General features: G+C 37.5%; 1 protein-coding gene across 1 annotated transcript in view; it reads right to left on the bottom strand.

The window, feature by feature from the left end:
• The window catches only part of LOC115415125 (kinesin-like protein KIF26A), a 79,632-nt gene that overhangs the window by 37,872 nt on the left and 14,398 nt on the right, over window positions 1-27,362 (bottom strand). Inside the window, exons 3-4 of the mRNA XM_030128586.1 lie at window positions 24,385-24,816; window positions 19,654-19,778 (exon numbers count right to left, since the gene is read on the bottom strand). Coding sequence (XP_029984446.1) covers window positions 19,654-19,778; window positions 24,385-24,816 — 557 coding nt within the window. The remainder of the gene's footprint in view (window positions 1-19,653; window positions 19,779-24,384; window positions 24,817-27,362) is intronic.

The raw sequence follows: 27,362 nt of genomic DNA, 5'->3' as shown, positions 1-27,362 counted from the left end.
GTCCGTCTGTCGTTCGCTCACCTTCCCTCCCTCTCTCTCTCGCGCTTCAAAGCTCCGCCTCCACGCCATGGAAACGCTGTCGATCGCCCCCTCGCTGCCCTCAACCCCTCTCTCTCTCTCTCTCTGAGGATCCATGAATACTTCATGAGATGACAGACAGATACCCCCCCCACCCCCCTTAACCCCCACCCCCCTAAACCCTCCGACCCCCCCACAGCTGGACTTCAAAGACCCTCAGTGCTCAGTGGGTTGGATCAGGAACAACACATTTCACACACCGATTAAAAAAAAAAAAAGTCTGATGCATAAATAAACACAGTTGATTTAATGAGTTAATGACGGATTTAAGGGAAAACGAGTTTAATTAATGAAGTCGTAAAGAATCAAGATGAAAAACTTCAACACAATCTGAAAAACGGACTAAACAGTCAACTTTAACGATCCAAATATTAAAAGTCTTATTTCAACTTCGTCTAGGTTGTTTTTCAGAATTGAAATGATCAAATATAGTCACTGCTCATCGTCTTTTCTTCAGACGCAACAAGAAAATACAGGAAATATGTCAAATATAAACAGCTGAAAAAGTCACTCATTTTTATTCGTTTTATTTGTTATTTTTGTCCATTTTATTGATGATTTTGTTTGTTTTTGTTCATTTTGTTGATTCTTTTGTTTGTTTTTGTTCATTTTACTTGTGATTCTATTAATTTTTCTTGATTATGTTCATTGTGTAGATTTTTTTTGAACATTTTTGCTCAATTTGTTGATTATTTTATTTATTTTGTTGATTATTTGAGTGATTTTGTTGATTATTTTGTATATTTTGCAGATTTTTTGAATATGTTTGCTCAATTTGTTGATTATTTTATTTATTTTGTTGATTATTTGAGTGATTTTGATGATTTTGTTAATATTGTCAATCGTTTTTTGGATTATTTTGTTCATTTTGTTGATTATTTTATCCATTTTGTTGATGATTTTGTTAATTTTATTGATTTTTTGTTTATTTTGTTAATTTTTTTCTTTATTCTTTTGTTCATTTTTATTCATTCTGTTGATTATTTTGTCCATTTTTATTCATTTTGTTGAATGTTTTGTTCATTTTGCAGATTTTTTGAATGTGTTTATTCAATTTGTTGATTATTTTATTCATTTTGTTGATGATTTTGTTAATATTGCCGATTATTTTTTTGTTTATTTTGTACATTTTGTTGATTTTTTTGTTTATTATTTTATCCATTTTTTGGTTCATTTTGTTGTTTATTTTGTTTTGTTCATTGTTAATTCTGTCATTTATTTTATTCATTTTGAATCCCTATCCACATTCTGCAGCCCAGATGGGAACTGCTTTTGTTTCACAGTTTAATTTGTTGGCCTGCGTTGATTTAAATCATCCTTGTACTCTGATTCGTGTTCAACTTCTTTGTGGTCAAAACTAAACTGTTCTGATGCGATGACGCAAAAAGGATGCGATAATTATAATAAGAGTAAAAATGTACGACCACGACAGAGAACGGAGCTTTGAGATGCAGCTTCAGGGTGAATTCAGTCAATAAACGGATGAAAAAGTGAAGGATAGCCGACACCACGGAGGGTGAAAGAGTGAGAATATGAGTGAATCTATCAGCGGGTCAGAACATCCATATCCTGAACGGACCGAATCAATACTGTGGAGCAGACGCCAATCGACAGGAGGCGGATCTGTCAGAGGAGCTTCTCGCCTGGGTTTACCTCCGACACATTTGAATCTCTACGGCTAGATCAGCTGCTTTCATTCAACGGACCGACAAACGGAATGACAAACGGAATGACAAACGGACCTACAAACGGACCGACAAACGGACCGACAAACGGAATGACAAACGGACCTACAAACAGACCGACAAACGGACCGACAAACGGACCTACAAACGGACCTACAAACGGACCTACAAATGGACCGACAAACGGACCTACAAACGGAACGACAAACGGAACGACAAACGGACCGACAAACAGACCTACAAACGGACTGACAAACGGAACGACAAACAGACCTACAAACGGACCGACAAACGGACCTACAAACGGACCGACAAACGGACCGACAAACGGACCTACAAACGGACCGACAAACGGACCTACAAACGGAATGACAAACGGACCTACAAACGGACCGAAGGGGATGAGGCGATTCTTCACTCAGACAGAAACGGACCGAGTCACTGCCGATTATCTGGGTCAGAACAGAATGAACCCACGGGAGGTTTTCACCAAGTCCAGACACAAACACAAGAGGAATCTGCAAAAGACACCAGAACACAAGGACACGAACCAACACCGAATAGAACCAAACCAAAACTAAACAGAACCACACAGGAAAAAAACTGGACCAAACATAGGAGGGAACTCCAAAAGATACAGGACATGAACCAAAACCAAACAGAACCAACAGGAAAAACTGGCTCAAACACACATGCAGATTTTTGCTCATTTTGTTGATTATTTGGTTCATTTTTGTTGATTATTTGGTTCATTTTTGTTAATTATTTTTTGTTAATTATTTGGTTCATTTTTCATTTTGTTGATTATTTGGTTCAATTTAGTTAATTATTTAGTTAATTTTTGTTCATTATTTAGTTTTTTTTTTCATTTTGTTGATTATTTGGTTCATTTTTGTTCATTATTTGGTTTATTTTTGTTGATTATTTAGTTCATTTTGTTAATTATTTGGTTCATATTTGTCCATTTTGTTGATTATTTAGTTCAGTTTTGTTCATTATTTGGTTCACTTTTGTTCAATTTGTTGATTATTTGGTTCATTTTTGTTGATTATTTGGTTCATTTTTGTTGATTATTTGGTTCATTTTTGTTCAATTTGTTGATTATTTTATTAATTTTTGTTCATATTTTGCTCATATGTTTTTGCTAGATTTTGCTTATTTCTGATCAATTTCTTACTCGTATAAAACCTCTGAAAAATCTATCCAGAAATTACAATAATACTTAAATTCAATTAATGCCATTATTGGTTGAATCAACAAGTACAGAGGAAGTGAACGATGTGACAAAAGGAGCAGGAAGTAAAAACAGGAAACCCCATGAAAGTGCCTCCGTCAGTGGTGGCTTTTATTGTGTGGTTCAGTGTTTTTGGATTAAAAACCATCAGAACAGCTGAACATCAGCCTCTTCTGCTGTTTCACTCTGTTCTTTACAGCTGAAGGGTCTTTTTAAGTATAAATCTAAGTACTTTCACGGTAAACCTTGGCAGTGGAGGCATGTGAAACAGTAAATTAAACCCAACTGGGAGCTGGACTTGAGGACTCGCTGGGGGGTCGATGCCAAAACCATCAGACCCTGCGTCGCTGCGACAAAACCTCCCATCAGGCACCACTTCTGCGCGGCGGGCGGCCAGATTCACTCAGAACGAGACGAGTGACACCAGGCGACGCAAAAACAGCTGTCAGAGCCGACGGGGGGAGGCAGGGTCACATGGTTTCACCCCGTCTACGAGCTGCAGCGCTTTGGTTCTAATTACGGATGACAAACCCCAGCGTGGCAAAGTCAACCCCCCCCCCCGTCTGATATGTATGCATTAGCTGCTGTTCATGGTACAGAGAGCAAAGAGGACGAACAGGAGGACGGAAGAGGACGTTTAATTCACCCACTGACACAGAAAGAAGAAAAAGTGTCCCCAGTGAAGAACAAATACTGCACTTAGACCAGGACGGGGTTCAGGTGACCCCCCAGGACCTTTAACACACAAGGACTACAGTCTGTGGACACAAAGTCAGCTGTTTTTATTCTAACAGGGGTCTGAGATACAAAAACAAAAAGACTAATGTCAGAATATAGTTTTATATTATGGGATAAATATATGTACATTGGTTCGTTTGGGTTCTATTATTATCTTTGTTTCCAAAATGACGGCTGGACAGATGGTTTGGACCGAATTTATATCAACACTGACTATTATTATTTTATCCTGGACTATGATTTTAAATGTTCTACCTCTAAATTTCTAGAATATTTCTCATGGTCTTTTGTGATCACTCATAAACCACCCCAAAAACCACCTAAAAACCATCCAAACACCACCTAAAAACCACCCAAACACCACCTAAAAACCACCCAAACACCACATAAAAACCAACCAGAAAACCACCTAAAAACCACCCAAAAACCACCCACACACCACATAAAAACCAACCAGAAAACCACCTAAAAACCACCCAAAAACCACCTAAAAACCACCCAAACACCACATAAAAACCAACCAGAAAACCACCTAAAAACCACCCAAAAACCACCCACACACCACATAAAAACCAACCAGAAAACCACCTAAAAACCACCCAAAACTTACCCAAAAACCACCCAAACACCACATAAAAACCAACCAGAAAACCACCTAAAAACCACCCAAAAACCACCTAAAAACCACCCAAACACCACCTAAAAACCACCCAAACACCACCTAAAAACCACCCAAACACCACATAAAAACCAACCAGAAAACCACCTAAAAACCACCCAAAAACCACCCACACACCACATAAAAACCAACCAGAAAACCACCTAAAAACCACCCAAAAACCACCTAAAAACCACCCAAACACCACATAAAAACCAACCAGAAAACCACCTAAAAACCACCCAAAAACCACCCACACACCACATAAAAACCAACCAGAAAACCACCTAAAAACCACCCAAAACTTACCCAAAAACCACCCAAACACCACATAAAAACCAACCAGAAAACCACCTAAAAACCACCCAAAAACCACCTAAAAACCACCCAAACACCACATAAAAACCAACCAGAAAACCACCTAAAAACCACCCAAAAACCACCCACACACCACATAAAAACCAACCAGAAAACCACCTAAAAACCACCCAAAACTTACCCAAAAACCACCCAAACACCACATAAAAACCAACCAGAAAACCACCTAAAAACCACCCAAAAACCACCTAAAAACCACCCAAACACCACATAAAAACCAACCAGAAAACCACCTAAAAACCACCCACACACCACATAAAAACCAACCAGAAAACCACCTAAAAACCACCCAAAAACCACCTAAAAACCACCCAAACACCACATAAAAACCAACCAGAAAACCACCTAAAAACCACCCACACACCACATAAAAACCAACCAGAAAACCACCTAAAAACCACCCAAAAACCACCTAAAAACCACCCAAACACCACATAAAAACCAACCAGAAAACCACCCACACACCACATAAAAACCAACCAGAAAACCACCTAAAAACCACCCAAAACTTACCCAAAAACCACCCAAACACCACATAAAAACCAACCAGAAAACCACCTAAAAACCACCCAAAACTTACCCAAAAACCACCCAAACACCATCTAAAAACCACCCAAACACCACATAAAAACCAACCAGAAAACCACCTAAAAACCACCCAAAACTTACCCAAAAACCACCCAAACACCACATAAAAACCACCCAAAAACCATCTAAAAACCACCCAAACACCACATAAAAACCACCCAAACACCATCTAAAAACCACCCAAAAACCATCTAAAAACCACCCAAACACCACATAAAAACCACCCAAACACCATCTAAAAACCACCCAAACACCACATAAAAACCACCCAAACACCATCTAAAAACCACCCAAAAACCATCTAAAAACCACCCAAACACCACATAAAAACCACCCAAACACCATCTAAAAACCACCCAAAAACCATCTAAAAACCACCCAAACACCACATAAAAACCACCCAAACACCATCTAAAAACCACCCAAAAACCATCTAAAAACCACCCAAACACCACATAAAAACCACCCAAACACCACATAAAAACCAACCAGAAAACCACCTAAAAACCACCCAAACACCACATAAAAACCAACCAGAAAACCACCTAAAAACCACCCACACACCACATAAAAACCAACCAGAAAACCACCTAAAAACCACCTAAAAACCACCCAAACACCACATAAAAACCAACCAGAAAACCACCTAAAAACCACCCAAAAACCACCCACACACCACATAAAAACCAACCAGAAAACCACCTAAAAACCACCCAAAAACCACCTAAAAACCACCCAAACACCACATAAAAACCAACCAGAAAACCACCTAAAAACCACCCAAAAACCACCCACACACCACATAAAAACCAACCAGAAAACCACCTAAAAACCACCCAAAACTTACCCAAAAACCACCCAAACACCACATAAAAACCAACCAGAAAACCACCTAAAAACCACCCAAAAACCACCTAAAAACCACATAAAAACCAACCAGAAAACCACCTAAAAACCACCCAAAAACCACCCACACACCACATAAAAACCAACCAGAAAACCACCTAAAAACCACCCAAAACTTACCCAAAAACCACCCAAACACCACATAAAAACCAACCAGAAAACCACCTAAAAACCACCCAAAAACCACCTAAAAACCACCCAAACACCACATAAAAACCAACCAGAAAACCACCTAAAAACCACCCACACACCACATAAAAACCAACCAGAAAACCACCTAAAAACCACCCAAAAACCACCTAAAAACCACCCAAACACCACATAAAAACCAACCAGAAAACCACCTAAAAACCACCCACACACCACATAAAAACCAACCAGAAAACCACCTAAAAACCACCCAAAAACCACCTAAAAACCACCCAAACACCACATAAAAACCAACCAGAAAACCACCCACACACCACATAAAAACCAACCAGAAAACCACCTAAAAACCACCCAAAACTTACCCAAAAACCACCCAAACACCACATAAAAACCAACCAGAAAACCACCTAAAAACCACCCAAAACTTACCCAAAAACCACCCAAACACCACATAAAAACCAACCAGAAAACCACCTAAAAACCACCCAAAACTTACCCAAAAACCACCCAAACACCATCTAAAAACCACCCAAACACCACATAAAAACCAACCAGAAAACCACCTAAAAACCACCCAAAACTTACCCAAAAACCACCCAAACACCACATAAAAACCACCCAAAAACCATCTAAAAACCACCCAAACACCACATAAAAACCACCCAAACACCATCTAAAAACCACCCAAAAACCATCTAAAAACCACCCAAACACCACATAAAAACCACCCAAACACCATCTAAAAACCACCCAAAAACCATCTAAAAACCACCCAAACACCACATAAAAACCACCCAAACACCACATAAAAACCAACCAGAAAACCACCTAAAAACCACCCAAACACCACATAAAAACCAACCAGAAAACCACCTAAAAACCACCCACACACCACATAAAAACCAACCAGAAAACCACCTAAAAACCACCTAAAAACCACCCAAACACCACATAAAAACCAACCAGAAAACCACCTAAAAACCACCCAAAACCACCCAAACACCATCTAAAAACAAATCTAAAAATCAAACACATCTAAAATCAAACACACATGTAATATAAACTCACCCTGATCCAACAGAGATGGAATTGGCTTTAACTCTTTCGGTGCCAGACAGTTAAGGGGCTAATAAGCCTTAAAAGTGCCACAGAATTTGGCCGTTTTTCAGTATTTTGCGTCGTTTTTATGATATTTGAAGAATTCTGCATATGATTTCATTCATAAATTCATTCATAAAATTTCCCAAGCAGAAAACGAAACGCGAGCTCTTCCTTAGTCAAAAACCGCTCAGTAACATCCGACCGATTGCTACTTAGATTCAAAACTCACCGGACGCAGCCGATTCATTATTGATCGTAATTTGCATAATTTATTCGGTCGCGTGACCTCAAATTCCCGTCTGATTGGTCTCAAAAGGGGGACACAGAAAGAACGTCATCGAAATGTGAGAAAGAAATGGGGGTGGATGGTTTGTTTGTACACAAATATGGCGTGTTCTCCAAAGCCGATCTGATCGGCCCGTGGCACTTTACAGGTTGTATTCGTAAAGCTGATTTAATCGGCCCATGGCACTGAAAGAGTTAATGAAAGACGTAATGACATATAATAACTTCAATGTTTTTCTGAGATCACTGATGTGATGATGTGTGGTTTTCTTATATATGTATATATATATATATATATATATATATATATATATATATATATATATATACATATATACATATACATATACATATATATATATATATATATATATATATATATATATATATACATATATATATATATATATATATATATATATATATAATATAACATCATCTGCATACAGTGATATCTGGGGATTTCATCCTATGTTTTGTGTAAGTCAATGAAGACATGAACCTGGTCCTCTTTCGACCCTGTGACACTGGAGGACATCTCAGCACTTTTATCCAAAACGAAACCCTCCTCCAACTCTGCAGACATCCTCCCCCATAAGCTCCTTGTCGGTGTCTTTGACACTATTGGACCATGGGTCACAAAGTTTTTTAACCTGTCGCTCACAACTGGTTTGTTTCCCAGCTCCTTCAAACAGGCCATCATAGAACCTAAAGAAAACCACACTGGACCCCACAGACTTCAAAAGCTCCAGGCCCATTTCAAAGCTCCCCCTATTGGCCAAAATCCTTGAGAAAGCAGTGTCTAAACAACTGACAGCTTTTCTGGAGACACACCAGATCTATGACACTTTTCAGTCTGGGTTTAGACAACGCCACTCAACAGAAACCGCACTATTAAAAGTGTCTAGTGACATCCTGATGGCGGCTGACTCCGGGAAATCCACGGTCTTGGTCCTGCTAGATCTGTCCTCGGCCTTTGACACAGTGGACCATCCCATAATGATTGAGAGACTGAGGGACCTGGTAGGGATGTCAGGTCCTGTGCTAGACTGGTTCTCCTCTTACCTGACTGGCAGAAGCTTCACTGTGTCAATAAACAACTTCCAATCTGACTCAGCGGATCTACTGTGTGGTGTGCCCCAAGGCTCTGTCCTGGGACCAGTCCTATTCTTACTCTATGTCCTCCCACTTGGCCACATTATCCGACAGTACAGTGATGTCTCCTATCATCTATTCGCGGATGACATCCAGATGTACTGCTCCTTTAACTCCTCTGAGCCCCACAAACTGAGTTCCTTAATCATCTGCTTGTCAGAGCTGAAGCAGTGGCTAAATGAGAACAGCCTCCAGCTGAACTCCAGCAAAACTGAGACCCTCATCATTGCCCCGGACAGTGCAATCCCAGGGATCAAACATCACCTTGGAGACCTGAGTTCCTCGGTAAAGACCAAACTGAGGAATCTGGGTGTCATCTTTGACCAGGACATGTCTTTAGAATTCTACTCCAAACACCAAGTCAAAAACTGTTTCTTCCACCTACGCAACATCTCCAAACTCAGATCTATGGTGTCCACAAATGAGCTCGAGATGATCGTTCACGCTTTCGTATCTTCTGGCTTAGACTACTGCAACAGCCTGTTTACATGTTTAAACAGAAGGAGCTGGCCCGTCTACAGTTTGTCCAGAACTCTGCTGAAGGCTCCTGACCCGCACAAACAGGAGAACCCACATCACTCCCATCCTTAAATCTCTCCACTGGCTCCTGTTCTATATCGTCTTCATTTCAAAATTCTTGTGCTAACTTTCCGGGCCCTACATGGCCAGGCCCCTGCATACATTGCTTCCCTGATCCAGCCCTACAGCTCGACTCGTAGCTTGAGGTCTTCAGGACAGTACCTGCTGATGGTTCCACACACCTGCTGATGGTTCCACGGACCTGTTTTAGCACATGCGGTGACAGGTCTTTTAAAGCTGTGGACCACGTCTATGGAATGACCTGCCTCTACACCTACGGTCCATGGACTCTGTACAGAACTTTAAGAAACACCTCCAAACCCTCCTGTTCAAAAAGGCTTTTTAGTCTCCCACCTGACCCAGGACCACCACAGACTGATTACACTCTATGTATTCATCATAACGTACTCCATGTGTCATCCCCCCCCCCCAGTCTCTCTATATCTCTATCGCTCTCTCTTTTCTCCTCCTTTACTCTCTCTCTCTCTCTTTAACCCCAACTGGTCCAGGCAGACAGCCATCCTTCAGGAGTCTGGGTCTGCTCCAGGTTTCTGCTGTTAAAGGGAAGTTTTTCCTCGCCACTGTCACCAATCACAAGTGTTTGCCCCTGAAGGATTCTGTTGGGTCTGTAAACTTAATTTGATTCTGATTTGAATTGATAAAGCACTTTGTGACTCTGTCTGTGAAAAGTGCTCGATAAATAAAATTTACTTTACTTTACTTTATGATGTTGCTAACATTGAAAACTCCTTCACGTTAGACTAATATGACGCCCAGTTCAGTTCGACGTCAGACTTTTATACTTTTACTGCGGAGTGAGTTCTTCTATGGGAGGAAACTATATGTGGTCTTTAACAGACCAAACTCCACCTGAAGCGTGACGACAGAAAATCAGATCTACATGGTCTCAGGTAATAATAATAATCATACATTTTATTTATAGGCGCCTTCCTTGGCACTCAAGGACACCGTACAGTAAAACAGTAAAACAGAAGAGTATAAAACAACCAATAACGCAGAGTAAAAAATAAAAGGCAGGTTAAAATAAAAAACTGGACAATGCAGTTGTGTTCACAAAGAGAAAGAGGTCCTAAACAGATGCGTTTTGAGTCTGGATTTGAAGACAGGGAGTGAAGTGATGTTTCTGAGGTCTGGTGGCAGGGAGTTCCAGAGTTGGGGAGCAGAGTGGCTGAATGCTGTGCTCCCCATGGTGGTGAGACGGGCAGAGGGAACAGTGAGGTGGATGGAGGAGGAAGATCGGAGGGTACGAGAGGGAGTGGCAACACGGTGTCGTCATGTTGTTGCAGATTTGACCGTAAACCCTGTATTGGTCTGAGTTTTACCTCCTGTTCTCCACCAAGGGGGGGTTGACTTCCCCAAAGTGGATTTTCTATCTTTAGTCCTGAGTTTCCAAATCTCATCCTGGTGGTTAAGCCCCTCCCACCACCACCACCACACACCCCTGGAGCTGCATCAATGCACCAAAATGAGACCATAGAAGTCGACTCTTTGTCATCATTTCCTGTTACTGTACTTTATTATTGAATCATTTGTGTGCATGTGTTTGGGTACTGTCTATTTCCTGAATCCGTCTCTGTTTCCAGTTAAAATAAGTCTGTTTCACACATTATTATTAATGACCGACGCTCAGATTCATGTGGGGCTTCAATGAACAGATACTGTTTTTTATCAGAGGGAATTGTGGGATTTCACTGCAGACCTCCAAACAGATGGAGTCACCAGTAAAACCCCAGGACCACATACTGTGTTAACCCTCAACGCTCCGGTACTTTTCTGCATCCGCTGTTGAATCTGCACACGTCAACGTCTTGTGTTTTTCTGGCAGGAAGCCTGGACTCCGGGAACCTAATGAAGGCAGCTTTTGGACGGAGGCATGAGGGGTTTCTGTTACTGTTTTCCATCCAAAGGAGACGACATGCGGCTTAAAATCTGCACTTTTCCAAAGGCGTCGTGACTCTTCGGGAAGCGTCCAGAGCAGGTTCGGCTGCTGAGTCACCTCGTTTCTGGCGACTCATCACTGATGTAAATATTCTGCTGAGTCACCGGGAGATGGATGTGACGTCACTGCAGCATCCAGAGCCTCATCAGGACCAGGACCAGGACCAGGACCTCAGCAAAGAACTGGGTCTAGACCAGAGTCAGGATGGAGTCCCTCCAAGACGATCAGTCCCATTAAACCTGATCCAGTCCAATCCATGTATCATTAGGGCTGTAAGAAAATATCGGTTCTGCAATATATCGCAATATTTCATTTCACAATACTGTATCAATATGTAAAAGTACTGCATCGATATTAAAATGTACTGTATCAATATGTAAAAGTACTGTACCGATATGTAAAAGTACTGCATCGATACTAAAAAGTACTGTATCAATATTTAAAAGTACTGCATCGATATTAAAAAGTACTGTATCGATATATAAAAGTACTGCATCGATATTTTCACGTAGTCTGAGCTCAGACTACGTGACCATGGCGGGTTCAAAATAATTTTAAAAATTCAGAAATCTGAATAAAGTAATCATTACAATAGCAATTAAAATCAACAAAAATAATCAATTAAATGAATAAAAATGAGCAAAATTTGTTCAATCATGATTAAAATGAACAAAAATAAACAAAACAATCAATAAAATGAACAAAAATTTGGAAAATCATGAAAAAAATGAACAAAATAATCAATAAAATGAATAAATGAAAACAAATAATCATTGCAATAACAATTTGAACCAACAAAATAATCAATAGAATGAATAATACTGAGTAAAAATTAGGAAATTAATGAACCAAAATGAACAAAATAATCAAAAAAATGAACAAATTTGAACAAAATTATACAATAATTCAAATCAACAAAAACAATCAAAAAAATACCCAAAATTAGAAAAAAAAAAAAAAAAACGACAAACAAAAATTATCAAAGTAATTTTAAAAAATTAACAAAATAAACATTACAATAATAATTGAAACCAACGAACATAATTAGCCAAATGAATAAAAGTGATCAAACTAATACAGTGATTAGTTTATGTAATAAACTCTTATTTCTTGGACTGTAGTTAAATAAAGGTAAATAAATAAACTGTGGTTAAATAAAGGCAAATAAATAAATAAACAAACAAACAAACAAACAAATAAATAAATAAACTGTGGTTAAATAAAGGTAAATAAATAAACTGTGGTTAAATAAAGGCAAATAAATACATAAATAAACAAACAAATAAATAAATAAATAAACTGTGGTTAAATAAAGGTAAATAAATAAACTGTGGTTAAATAAAGGTAAATAAATAAACTGTGGTTAAATAAAGGCAAATAAACAAACAAACAAACAAACAAACAAACTGTGGTTAAATAAAGGTAAATAAATAAACTGTGGTTAAATAAAGGTAAATAAATTAATAAACTGTGGTTAAATAAAGGCAAATAAATAAATAAATAAATAAATAAATAAATAAACTGGTTAAATAAAGGTAAATAAATAAACTGGTTAAATAAAGGTAAAATAAACTGGTTAAATAAAGGTAAATAAATAAACTGTGGTTAAATAAAGGTAAATAAATAAACTGTGGTTAAATAAAGGTAAATAAATAAACTGGTTAAATAAAGGTAAATAAATAAACTGGTTAAATAAAGGTAAATAAACTGTGGTTAAATAAAGGTAAATAAATAAACTGGTTAAATAAAGGTAAATAAATAAACTGTGGTTAAATAAAGGTAAATAAATAAACTGTGGTTAAATAAAGGTAAATAAATAAACTGGTTAAATAAAGGTAAATAAATAAACTGTGGTTAAATAAAGGTAAATAAATAAACTGTGGTTAAATAAAGGTAAATAAATAAACTGGTTAAATAAAGGTAAATAAATAAACTGGTTAAATAAAGGTAAATAAATAAACTGTGGTTAAATAAAGGTAAATAAATAAACTGGTTAAATAAAGGTAAATAAATAAACTGTGGTTAAATAAAGGTAAATAAATAAACTGGTTAAATAAAGGTAAATAAATAAACTGTGGTTAAATAAAGGTAAATAAATAAACTGTGGTTAAATAAAGGTAAATAAATAAACTGGTTAAATAAAGGTAAATAAATAAACTGGTTAAATAAAAGTAAATAAATAAACTGGTTAAATAAAGGTAAATAAATAAACTGTGGTTAAATAAAGGTAAATAAATAAACTGGTTAAATAAAGGTAAATAAATAAACTGGTTAAATAAAGGTAAATAAATAAACTGTGGTTAAATAAAGGTAAATAAATAAACTGGTTAAATAAAGGTAAATAAATAAACTGTGGTTAAATAAAGGTAAATAAATAAACTGTGGTTAAATAAAGGTAAATAAATAAACTGTGGTTAAATGAAGGTAAATAAATAAACTGGTTAAATGAAGGTAAATAAATAAACTGTGGTTAAATAAAGGTAAATAAATAAACTGGTTAAATAAAGGTAAATAAATAAACTGTGGTTAAATAAAGGTAAATAAATAAACTGGTTAAATAAAGGTAAATAAATAAACTGGTTAAATAAAGGTAAATAAATAAACTGTGGTTAAATAAAGGTAAATAAATAAACTGGTTAAATAAAGGTAAATAAATAAACTGTGGTTAAATAAAGGTAAATAAATAAACTGTGGTTAAATAAAGGTAAATAAATAAACTGTGGTTAAATGAAGGTAAATAAATAAACTGGTTAAATGAAGGTAAATAAATAAACTGTGGTTAAATAAAGGTAAATAAATAAACTGGTTAAATAAAGGTAAATAAATAAACTGGTTAAATAAAGGTAAATAAATAAACTGGTTAAATGAAGGTAAATAAATAAACTGTGGTTAAATAAAGGTAAATAAATAAACTGGTTAAATAAAGGTAAATAAATAAACTGGTTAAATAAAGGTAAATAAATAAACTGTGGTTAAATAAAGGTAAATAAATAAACTGGTTAAATAAAGGTAAATAAATAAACTGTGGTTAAATAAAGGTAAATAAATAAACTGTGGTTAAATAAAGGTAAATAAATAAACTGTGGTTAAATGAAGGTAAATAAATAAACTGGTTAAATGAAGGTAAATAAATAAACTGTGGTTAAATAAAGGTAAATAAATAAACTGGTTAAATAAAGGTAAATAAATAAACTGGTTAAATAAAGGTAAATAAATAAACTGGTTAAATGAAGGTAAATAAATAAACTGTGGTTAAATAAAGGTAAATAAATAAACTGGTTAAATGAAGGTAAATAAATAAACTGTGGTTAAATAAAGGTAAATAAATAAACTGGTTAAATGAAGGTAAATAAATAAACTGTGGTTAAATAAAGGTAAATAAATAAACTGTGGTCAAATAAAGGTAAATAAATAAACTGGTTAAATAAAGGTAAATAAATAAACTGTGGTTAAATAAAGGTAAATAAATAAACTGTGGTTAAATAAAGGTAAATAAATAAACTGGTTAAATAAAGGTAAATAAATAAACTGTGGTTAAATAAAGGTAAATAAATAAACTGTGGTTAAATGAAGGTAAATAAATAAACTGTGGTTAAATAAAGGTAAATAAATAAACTGTGGTTAAATAAAGGTAAATAAATAAACTGGTTAAATAAAGGTAAATAAATAAACTGGTTAAATAAAGGTAAATAAATAAACTGTGGTTAAATAAAGGTAAATAAATAAACTGGTTAAATAAAGGTAAATAAATAAACTGTGGTTAAATAAAGGTAAATAAATAAACTGGTTAAATAAAGGGCTGAAGGGTAATCGAGTCTTCAAAGATCCTCAGATAAAAGTCTCCGCTCGCACCGTCCTCTGGCTGATGCATGCTGGGACGTCTTTGAAGTCGACCCGGGGCTCCGGGCTCGACCGAGGGGATTCAGCTGAGCTCTGGCGGAGGGGGCGGGGCTTCACATCACACGGCCTCTGGTGGGCTCGGTCTTAAATATTTATGTGGACTTTGTAGACGATCCACCGACACGTTCGTTCATCTAAACCCGGAGGACGTTTGACGACCTGGAGACGGAAAATAAACACCAACACCGCCTCCGGTTCTGTCAACGGCGGCTCCTGACGAGATCACATGACCGCATCTACGGGGAACTGGTCCGATCCTGGTCTGATGTAGATCCTAGACCGGTCCAGTCCAGTCCTGGGTCCGGTCCTGGTCTTTATCATATTTCAATCATCCACAGCGTCAGAAATCCAACAGCTGATGAATAGAACTGTCCCACTACAATTCCCAAGATGCATTTCACCACCTGGTCTAAAAGTGTCCTGAACCCTGCTGACCGTCAGCACCAGTTTATTCCATTTATCCACTACTTTGGTTCATTTTATTGATTATTTTGCTAATTTTTTTATGCATTTTACTGATATTTCCCTCCATTTCATGATTATTTTGTGAATTTTTATTCATTTCATTGATTATTTTACCCATTTCATTATCTCCACCAGGACGTATTGTGATCGCTTTGCTTTGTGTGTTTGCGTGTTTGTTAGCAAGATAACTCAAAAAGTTATGGACGGATTTTCATGAAATTTTCAGGAAATGTTGATACTGGCAGAAGGAAGACATGATTAAATGTTGGTGGTGATGGGGGGGTGGGGGGCACGCACGGGGGCCCAGTGATCTACCTTGGCGGAGGTCTGCGCTCTCCGAGTGCTTTTCTTGTTCAATGTATTTATTTCGTTGATTACTTCACTCATTTTGTGAATAGTTTACTCAGTTTGTGGGTTTTTTTTGTTCATTTCATTGATTGATTTTCTCATTTTTATTAATTTTATTGATATTTTGTTAGGTTTGATGATTACTTTGTTAATTTGTTTATTTTATTGATTACTTCACTCATTTAGTGAATAATTTACTTAATTTTTGTTCTTTTTATTCATTCTGTTCATTTCATTGATTGATTTCCTCATTATTAATTTTATTGATATTTTTGTTAGGTTTGATGATTATTTTGTTCATTTTTGTTCACTACCTCCACCAGGAGGTATTGTGATCACTTTGCTTTGTGCGTGTTTGTTTGTTTGTTTGTTTGTTAGCAAGATAACTCAAAAAGTTATGCATGGATTTTCAGGAAATTTTCAGGAAATGTTGAAACTGGTACTAGGAAGAAATGATTACATTTTGGTGGTGATGGGGGGGGTGCAGATCTGTCTTGGCAGAGGTCTGCGCTCTCCGAGTGCTTTTCTTGTTTTATTGATTATTTTTGCACATTTTATTGATCATTTTGTTTATTTTACTGATTACTTATTTTGTGAATAATTTACTTGATTTGTGGGTTTTTTGCTCATTTCATTGATTGATTTTCTCATTTGTATTCATTTTATTGATATTTTTGTTCAGTTGTTGATTATTTTGTTCATTTTTGTTCATTTTATTGATTATTTTGCTCATTTCATTAATCACTGTCTCTTACTTCACTCATTTTGTGAATAATTTACTAAATTTGTGTTCTTTTTGCTCATTTCATTGATTGATTTCCTCATTTTTATTCATTTTATTGATATTTTTGTTAGGTTTTATGATTATTTTGTTCATTTTACTCATCACTTTGTCGATTACTTCACTCTTTTGTGACTCATTTACTTCCTTTACTCAGTTTATCCTTTTAAGTGACAGTAAATGTCTGATCATGCCTTTGCGTCATTCTGTTGAATCCGACGGTGACGCTGCATCACCGCGGTCGTCCGGCTCTGACCAATCAGAGCTCAGCGTCTGAAACCGTCCTGAATCCTGGCTCCATCGGCATCGCTCTGACAGCTCCGACCGTTCCCGCTGAATAAAAAAACCTCATGAACGTGCCAATTAAGAGTCCAGGCGACGGTGGGGTTCTGATGTGAATGAGGAGGATGGGACTGGTTTTTATTGATCCCTCTGGGCCGAACCTGTCAGATCGCCTCCAATTCAGTTTAGAAACTTTCCTCTTTTTCATGGTTTTGCTGAAAATAGACCCTGCGTTGTCGTTTCTCCAGAGGTTACAGCCCAACATTTACATCTGAACCTTTAGGAATGAAAATGAATCTGCACTTTGGAGGTTGTTACCATGACGACACTCACCACAGACACGTCAGGGGTCAAAGGGTTCATTGTGCTCTTTTCATAAACCTGACCTTGTTCTAGATCAGCGGTTCTTAACCTTGTTGGAGGTACTGAACCCCACCAGTTTCATATGCGCATTCACCGAACCCTTCTTTATTAAAAAAATAAAATATGATTTTTTTCAAATTCAAGACACAGGCATATGTTTTCCTGGTGCACAAAATGAACCGTGCATTAACATCACTGTGTTTTAAAGAACAAAACCAATACAGTGCATGAACTCACAACAAATTCCATACCTTTTCACAAAGACATGACCTTTTTTAATACTACCACACTGAAATGGTTTTAATTTTTAACCTTATGTATTCCAGTAATGAACTTAATGTATTTATGCTATTTATCATTTTAACATTTTAACACACACCCATCACCTAATTTCCATCAGGCTACAATAATAATGAACATTTACTGCAAATCAGTGTGACTGACGGCTTTAGCGTAATACGATTTCTCCATCCGCGACGGTGCGTCGGTTGCATGATTGTAACTGACCAGTGCGGTGACCGAAAAATGTAAACAAACGCTACACATGGCTGCCTCCATGGTTAACAGGAAGTAGCAAAAGTCATAACAACGATGTGGAAAATACTCAAATAATTCATCGTCAGACGAGTGGAAGAGATTATAAACACTTCCGGATGTGTTGTAGTGTTATAAGCAACAACAATACACTGCGTATATTGGATGTCAATCAGAGAAAGAGTCTCCGAAGCTGTTTGTTTACATACACGGGCCTAGCACGACACACACACCTGACTAATGAGTCCAGTGTGTGTCTTGACCTCCGCCGAACCCCTGAGACTGACTCACTGAACCCCTAGGGTTCGATCGAACCCAGGTTAAGAACCACTGTTCTAGATCATTTATTTCCTCTGACTGATGTGGTGGAATGTGAGTGGCGATTTAACAATATGAAAATCTCATATCACGGTTATTGTGACCAAAATCATCACGGTTATCATTATTATCGCAGTATTGTTGAACTTGTGCTCAAAATGTTCAAAAAGCACTAACACACACTCTGAAATAATTTAACCAAGTTGGATTTTCAAAAAATAAATAAATCAAAAAATAATAGGCACAATGTACTTTCTGTTGCAGAAACATTCAAATATTAACATGTAAACACAAACATACAAATGTGTATTAAAGATGGAACCTTAGAGAGAGACAGAGAGAGCTACCCAAAATGTCAGCCAATGACAGCGCAGCATCGCAGAACGTCAGCCAGTGACAGCGCAAACTGACGTGTGCCTGGAATGCTGCTGCTTCTCCAGGAAATGAGCAGTACTGTGAGTTTTCAAAGTGTGGTAATCAAACACGGTTATCATAATTAGAATTTAAACGCCAATACTAACCATTGTGAATTTTACTGCGGTTTATCATTATATTGGTAATCGTTACACCCCTAACTGAGGGTATTTATGTTACATCGACATGCTTTTTATTTGTTTGGTTTTTTTTCCAAACTTCTCTTCAAAGCTTTACTTAAGACTCACTGTAAAACTGAAAAACACACACACAGAATACGTCTCCGTTATTTGTTGTCTTAATCGTACATTTACAAGGCGTTATACTTTAAATGAATAGAAATTAAATCACTAGCTCGAGGCTAACTTGAATGGGAAATTCCATAGAGGCGCTAACGATTAGCATTTACAAATGAACCGGAAATGTATAACGTCCATGTACCTAACAACGAAGGTTTACATCACAGATATTTTTATGGTACATTCATACAATAAGTGAACGTACAAATACTCACAGGCAGACGTCTTCTTGACCATACAAACAGAGTGAGAAAAGTGTGTCTGTTTAGTTCATTCTTGGGTCTGAACTGACTACGGGAACTCCCAAAGGACAAAAGAGACGCTACTGATACTTATTCTGACCACTAGAGGGCTCCCTTTGATTGTTTTTAGTTTAGTTTTTTCTTTGTCTGATCAGCTGGACCTGATGATGTCACTGCGTCTTCAGTCGAATGTCGATGATGGGTTCACTGACCTGATGAAGAAGGCGGCTGCGGCGGACGGGTTCTGGCTGGTTTGGGTGGCGATGCTGTGGGATTGTGGTTTGAGCGGGACGTCCAGAGCCGAAGCCGTCATGGTCACGTAGTCTGAGCTCAGACCCTGAAAGGAAACAGTCTACTGTATGAACACAAACACAGTCTGAGAAAAAAGAGTTTATTACATAAACCAGACACTGGATCAGTTTGATGACTTTGATTCATTTGACTAATTATGTTCGTTGCTTATGATTATTACTGTAATGTTTATTTTGTTTATTTTTTAAAATTACTTTTTTCATTTTTGTTTGTTGTTGGGTTTTTTTGTGCTAATTTTGATTAATTTTATTGATCATTTGGATTATTTTTGTTGATTTGAATTATTGTAATGACTATTTTGTTCAGATTTGTTCTTTTTTAAAATTATTTTGTTCATTAATTTCCAAATTTTTACTCATTATTATACATTTTATTGATTATTTTTGTTGGTTCAAATTATTATTGTAATGATTATTTTGGTCATCTTTATACATTTTACTGATTATTTTGTTCATTTTTGTTCATTTTATACACAAATTTCCAAATTTTTGCTAATTTTTGTTCATTTTATTGATGATTTTGTTCATTTTTGTTCATTTTATTCATGATTGTCCAAATTTTTGCTAATTTTGATTAATTTTATTATTTTTGTTGATTTGAATTATTGTAATGATTATTTTGTTCAGATTTCTTCATTTTTTTGATAATTTTGTTCATTCATTTCCTGATTTTTGCTCATTTTTATTCATTTTGATTATTTTTGTTGGTTCCAATTATTACTGTAGTGATTATTTTGTTCATTGTTATTCATTTTATTGATTATTTTGGTTGGTTTCAATTATTGTAATGATTATTTTGTTCAGATTTCTTCATTTTTTGATTATTTTGTTCATTTTTATTCACAATTTTTGCTCATTTTAATTAATTTTATAGATTACTTTTGTTGGTTTCAATTATTGTAATGATTGTTTTGTTCAGATTTCTTCTCTTTTTATTATATTGTTAATTTTATTCAATATTTCCCTAATTTTTGCTCATTTCAAGCCACTTCAGTTTTTAATCTCACAGGATTTCATTTTTCTCGGACTAAATTTACTTATTTTTCATGAGTTCTAAACATTATGTCTACATGTAGATTTCAGTACCTGTCGACATGTATGGCTGTTTTATGTTTTATTTGCTTAATTGATGATTTTTTACTCTACAAACTCATCAGTTTTAGAGAACATGAAGAACACTTGTTAATAAGTCTTACATGTGTCCTATAAACTCATCCTTTTATGTGAAGGTCCACTGGATCTGGACCATGGGTCTGCTGGTGTTTCCATGTGGATTCTACAGGACGTGGCTTTCATGGTTTTGTGTTGTTTTTTTTTTGTTTTTTTTGCGTCTGTCCTCGTTCTGTCAGACCCACAGCTCCTTCCAATCTCTCTTCCTCCTCGGTTCATCCGGGCTCCGATCCCCGGCCTCGTTTCTCTGGATTACCGTGGTAACAGGGAGGCCATTATTCAGCCGCTCGCCAGATAACAGGATTACACACCGCGTCCCACCAGGACTCGAAAACGCAGACCTGAGCCGGGCCCGGTCTCCACGGAGACGCCGACCGGCCCGTCTGATTGGTTCAGATGCGGACGGCGACGGTTACTATGGATTATTTTATGTATATACGTGTTCAGACATATGCTGTGTTTGTGACACTCCTACTGTTCTACTGATATGATAATAAGAACCAATCAGATTAAAGCGGCCTCAGTGGACTGCCTCCTCTGAAAACTGACCTGGGATCAGGAAATATTTAGTCTTCTGTGACTCACAATTAACAACACACATCCTCTAATGTCTGATCATTATGCCCAGACAGCTGAGTTGGTTTGAGTCAAACCAGAGGGTATTAGTGGGTTTAAGCTGCTGTCAAACATGCAACAGGATGAAAATATTCAATGACTTTTACTAGTTTTATTCAATCTTTTATGTGTTTTTTATTATTTTGGAACGTTCATAAACTGATTCCACCCAAATGCACCATCAGACTGTTTAACTCTAAACTGTATTACCACATGATAACAATTACACAGTTATTATACGTGTCTTTAATTACCTTACTGATAATATACTGTCTAGTATATATTGTATAAATCTCTGCTCTAATTAAAATAATACATTTTATTTATAGGCGCCTTTTAGGACACTCTTTGGGTGGATTTTGGGTGAATTTTTGGGTATTTTTAGGTGAATTTTGGGTGTTTTTTGGGGGTGGATTTTGGGTGGTTTCGGGTAGTTTTTGGGTAGTTTTTTGGAGTGGATTTAAGGGTGAATTTTGGGTGAATTTTGGGTGCATTTAGAGTATTTTTTATGTGGATTTTGGGTGTTTTTTTGGGGGGGGGGGTTTTGGAGTAAATTGTGGGTGGTTTCTGGGTAGATTTTGGGTACTTTTTGGGTAGTTTTTTGGAGTGGATTTAGGGGTGGATTTTGGGTGAATTTTTGGATGCATTTTGGGTAGTTTGTAGATGAATTTTGGATGTTTTTTTGGGGTGGACTTTGGGATGGTACCTGGGGTGGAACGAATTAATTATATTTTAATTAATTTCAATGGGGAATATTTATTTGTACAACAAATAAAATGCACAACGAACTCAGTCTTGGAACAAATTAAACTCATACTGAGAGGTTCCAGTGTATATCCAATTTACTAGAATTCACCACTAAAACCTCGCTAAAACGCTGCTAAAAGTATCAAAAATCTTTCACGTCTCTGTCACTGACTGCACTCTGCTGCTCTTCACTCTACCCACTTCCACCCCTCCCCCTCAGCCAATGCAGACCTCCACCCTCATGTGTTACAGATCAATAGAAAGAACCCAATCTCAGATAAAAGATGATCAACAGCACAGATGGTTCAGGGTTCATTTGAATGTCAGTGTTTGTAAAAATGCGTTGTCGGTGACACATTCGTCTTCAAAGGGTTAAACTAAATTTCTGATCCCAAACTGAAAATGTAGCTAATCATTTCTTTTGTCGTAAAACATAATGTGTGCGTTGTCGTATGAAACGTTTCATAACTGAACACATACGAAGCTGATTTCTGTGGCATCGAGCGGTTTCTATTTGTGGTGAATAATGAGCTGAAAACGAAGCGGGAGCGTCAACTCGCAGGAAGCGGTGGGATGATGCGGATCTGCCTGAACCGGGTTCACCTGGAGGCCACGCATCCACATCACAGGAAAAACCAGGTCTGTTTGAGCAGAATGCTGACATTTCCCACCGGAGGCTGGTGACAGGGAAGGCATCTTCACAGAGCTGTCAGCGCCGTTTCTGCCGCCACACAGTTTCAGTTTGAGTGCCGTTTTCAGCTTTAACCCTTTGATTTCAACAGTTTTTAGGGTTTAAACCACAGATGCAGACGCAGGGTGGATCTGAATACACAGAAGTGATGATAATGTTCCACTTCTGATTATTGGTATGATTTAAAAACATTAACCTGAACAGATTATACACATTTTACACTTCATGTTATTAAAAGTCAGATTATGTTTCACAATTTGTTTTAGGTCAGAATTCAAAAATGTGTTCAATTTAAAGGTGCAGTCTGTAGAATTCTGTTCTCAGTCATTCTAAAATGGTCCTGACTGTCAGCAGACATGAAGGAATCCTGTTCATTTAAATCCTGATCTCAGTGACAGTCGTAGTCCAGACAGAATATTTACATTTAAAGCTCAGTGTCAGCCCCCAGATGATGGTTATGATGTCACTGTGTGTTTTGGTCTGAGGCTCCGCCCATCACCTGTCTGCCAATCACAGAGTCAGTACCTTTGTTCATCCAGGTTGGCAGTTCCACTGAGCTGCAGCTGAACATTTATGAGCACAAATGTGTGAGCTGAAGAAACCCAAAAGGACTAAAGGGATTATTCCAACGACGACAAAGAGAGAAAAGAAACAAGGATCTGGAGAAGAATTAGAAACAGACGACTGAAAGAGGAGAAGAATTAGAAAACTGACACCGACTCTGCCTTAGTCTGACCACCGTAAGAACCACTGAGAGCCAGGACCGCCGTCTGTTCTCTGGGGTCAGGCTGCGGTCTGTTCTCCTGGTCCTGGTGAACAGACCAGGTACCGGGGTAGGACTGGTCTCTGTCCATGGTAGCTCCTCGTAGTTCAGTGTTTTCTGTGGAAGTGACCTCTGCATGTAGTGGTGTAGAATCTGAAGGGTGGGTGGGTGGGTGGGGGGGGTTGAGTAGTCCGGCGTCCGTGGTTCGGCCAGGGGCTGGTTGGGGGGGGGGTGCCACTTGTACTTGGCGGCAGTAACAGGTAAACTTGCGGCTCATTTCCTTTTCTCTCTCCTGAATGTGTGTGAACGTTCATCAGTGTCCAGGACGTTTGTCTGTTCTGTTCTAGATCAGACTGATGCAGATTCAGTCTGGGGAGGATTTTATTGTATGAAATTTCTGCTGTGGTGGACAGCATTAGTGGAAACACTAGTAGTAGACGCTCATGCTGGATCTGTCCACCCCTAGTCTGGGGGAGGAGCAGAGGAGACCAGCTGTACAGTGTTTGAATGGGACTGCAGAACCAGTTTGGGCCACAGTCCTACATACGACACCTTTAAAACAGTATCAAACAGATCAGTCCCCTTAAATCTAAAGGTGAAACACCTACAGTTTTAGTGTTTGTGTTTTTTGTCCATCAGTTCTTACCGTAGTCGCTCTGTGGTCACTTCTGCAGGACACCCTCCACACCCCCTCCAGGTAATGGCGTGCGTCCAAGGGAAGAGGCGTGACCGTGGCCAGGCCTTTGGCCCCACCCCCTCCGAGGTAGGTGCTCTGGACTCCGCCCCAGCCCCACGGAGCTCCGCCCTCCCGCGCCTCTTCCTCATATGACCATCGCTGCTGCTTCGCCGGCAGCAGCTCGTCCTTCGTCCAGCCACCGGAGCCCGGGGGCGGAGCCACGGCCGGGCGCGGCGTCATTTCCACACTGATGCCCAGGGCGCGACGCAGAGCCAGACGCCTCAGCTGCTGGAAGGCGGAGCCACAGACGTCACAGTGGGTGTCGACCGGAGCATGGCGGCCGCGGCGTGGAAGCTGAAGGCGCTGGAGCTTATCGAAGAGGAAGGAGGCGTAGGCGGCGTCCTGGACGGAAACGGCAAGAACGCACACGTTAACAAACATCCAACAGACGGAACAACAGGGGTGTCAAACATACGGGCTGTGGACCAAAACCGACCGCCGAAGGGTCCGATCAGACCCCCGGAAGGAAAGAACGAACAACAAAAACTATACTGCAGATATTAACGATCAATAAACCACCAATCAGATCAAATTATTATTAATAATAATAACACATAAATAATGACTTTTACCTTTTAATGTAAACCCTTGTATTTACTAATAATCTGAACATTTATTCATATGACATCAATCTAAGGGTTTGATTTGAACATTTATGAGTTTAGAGACAGAAAGGAGTTTAATTACAGTATCTGTACTAGTATCACAACTATTAATACTACTACTATTACTACTACCATGATTAACACTACTACTACTAATACTAATACTCCTACTCCTAGTCCTACTAGTACTACTACTATTACTACTTCCACTCCTACTCCTACTGCTATTTCCCCGTCCACACTGTAAACCAATGCCATCTTTCTCTGGATTAAAATCTAAATTGTTGTTTTTCATTGGTTGGTTGGTGTTTGATCCGTGTTCGCTCGTTCGTGTTCGTTCGTGTTTGATTCTTCGTTGGTCGTCCAGATGCTCAGCTCTTCTTCCTTCAGTCTGTTCTTTATCTCCAACAGCTGCTCGGCCTAAAAACCATCCACACAAAACCTCAGGCTGGAGGCGGGACATTAACCCCGTCAGCCTGTGTAGAACCAGGCACAGATTTACGACCGTGACCAACGAGGTCAGGGCGGACGGCGTGACTTCACAGCCACGAGCAGACGGAGCAGCAGGTCAATGATCTGAAGGAACTGAAGGAACACCATCACTGATCCAAAGGAACGCCATCACGGAACTGAAGGAACGCCATCACTGATCTGAAGGAACGCCATCACGGAACTGAAGGAACGCCATCACTGATCCGAAGGAATGCCATCACTGATCCGAAGGAACGCCATCACTGATCCGAAGGAACACCATCACTGATCCGAAGGAACGCCATCACTGATCTGAAGGAATGCCATCACTGATTTGAAGGAACGCCATCACTGATCTGAAGGAACGCCATCACTGATCCAAAGGAACTGAAGGAACGCCATCACTGATCCAAAGGAACTGAAGGAACGCCATCACTGATCCGGAGGAGTGCCATCACTGATCTGAAGGAACGCCATCACTGATTTGAAGGAACGCCATCACTGATCTGAAGGAACGCCATCACTGATCCGAAGGAACGCCATCACTGATCCGAAGGAACGCCATCACTGATCCGAAGGAACTGAAGGAACGCCATCACAAACACAAACCTCCACCAGCAACAGATGATACTAGAACAAATTCTACTGTGTACTAGTACTACAACTACTATTACTATTACTTCTGTTTGTTCTGTTCCATTCTATATTTTCTCCTTTTTAGGATAAAACTCATTGATGCAGTTTTTTGTTACTTTTTAATTTCCTGTGATTTAATTAATTGAATTCATAAAAAACATCCACTGACATTACATGGGTTTTATGTTTCAAAGTCATACATTTACAAGAACTTACAAATCAAATTTTGAATAATTATATACCATTATTAATATTTTATTATAAGTAATTATTAAATTTATGGGACAAATCTCCCAAATTTCAGAGACAAAAATAATAAATCAGACTAGGACTAAATACCATCACTGAGCTAGAGTTTATCTGTTTATTCCATTTTCATAGCTTTTATCTTGTACATTTAAGGCTCTAATCTGAGAAATCTGTTTTATCCTTATGTTTTTAAAATCAGTTTAGAAAATTAACAAACTTATTATGAAAATGAACAAAAATAAACAAACTTATTAGTAAAATAAACAAAATTATTATGAAAATGAACAAAAAACAAAAAACAAAACAAAACAAATATATATATATATATATATATATATATATATATATATATATATATATATATATAAAATCAACAAAAATGGAACAAAATTATCAAGAAAATTTACAAAAATAATAAATCAGACATGGATTAAATATTATCACAGCCTGAGTTTATCTGTTTATCCCATTTTTATAGGTTTATTCATGTACATTTAAGGCTTCAATCTCAAATTAACAAAATTATCAAGAAAATTAATGTTAAAAGTGAACCAAACTAGAAGAAAATTAACTCTTTGTTAAGCTCAGACTTCGGTAAACCCAAATAAAAATCATGAAAGTGAACAAAATTATCAAGAAAACAAACAAAATACTCCAGAAAATAAATAAAAACATTCGCAAAATAAACACAGAAAAACAGAGACAAACAAAATATTCAAGAATATGAGCAAATCAGTCTAGAAAATGAAAAAAATAATTATGAAAATGAACAAAAATGAACAAAAATTATTAAAATGAACAAAAATGATTATGAACAAAAATTAACAAAATTATTGTTAAATGAACAAAAATAAACAAAATTATTATTAAAATGAACAAAAACGAACAAAGTTATCAAGAAAATTGACAAAATGATTATAAAAATGA

Source organism: Sphaeramia orbicularis, chromosome 24 (assembly GCF_902148855.1).
Source record: "Sphaeramia orbicularis chromosome 24, fSphaOr1.1, whole genome shotgun sequence".
Lineage (NCBI taxonomy): Eukaryota > Metazoa > Chordata > Actinopteri > Kurtiformes > Apogonidae > Sphaeramia > Sphaeramia orbicularis.
Note: the sequence above shows the minus strand (reverse complement) of the source record. Positions and strands in the feature narration are given on the sequence as shown.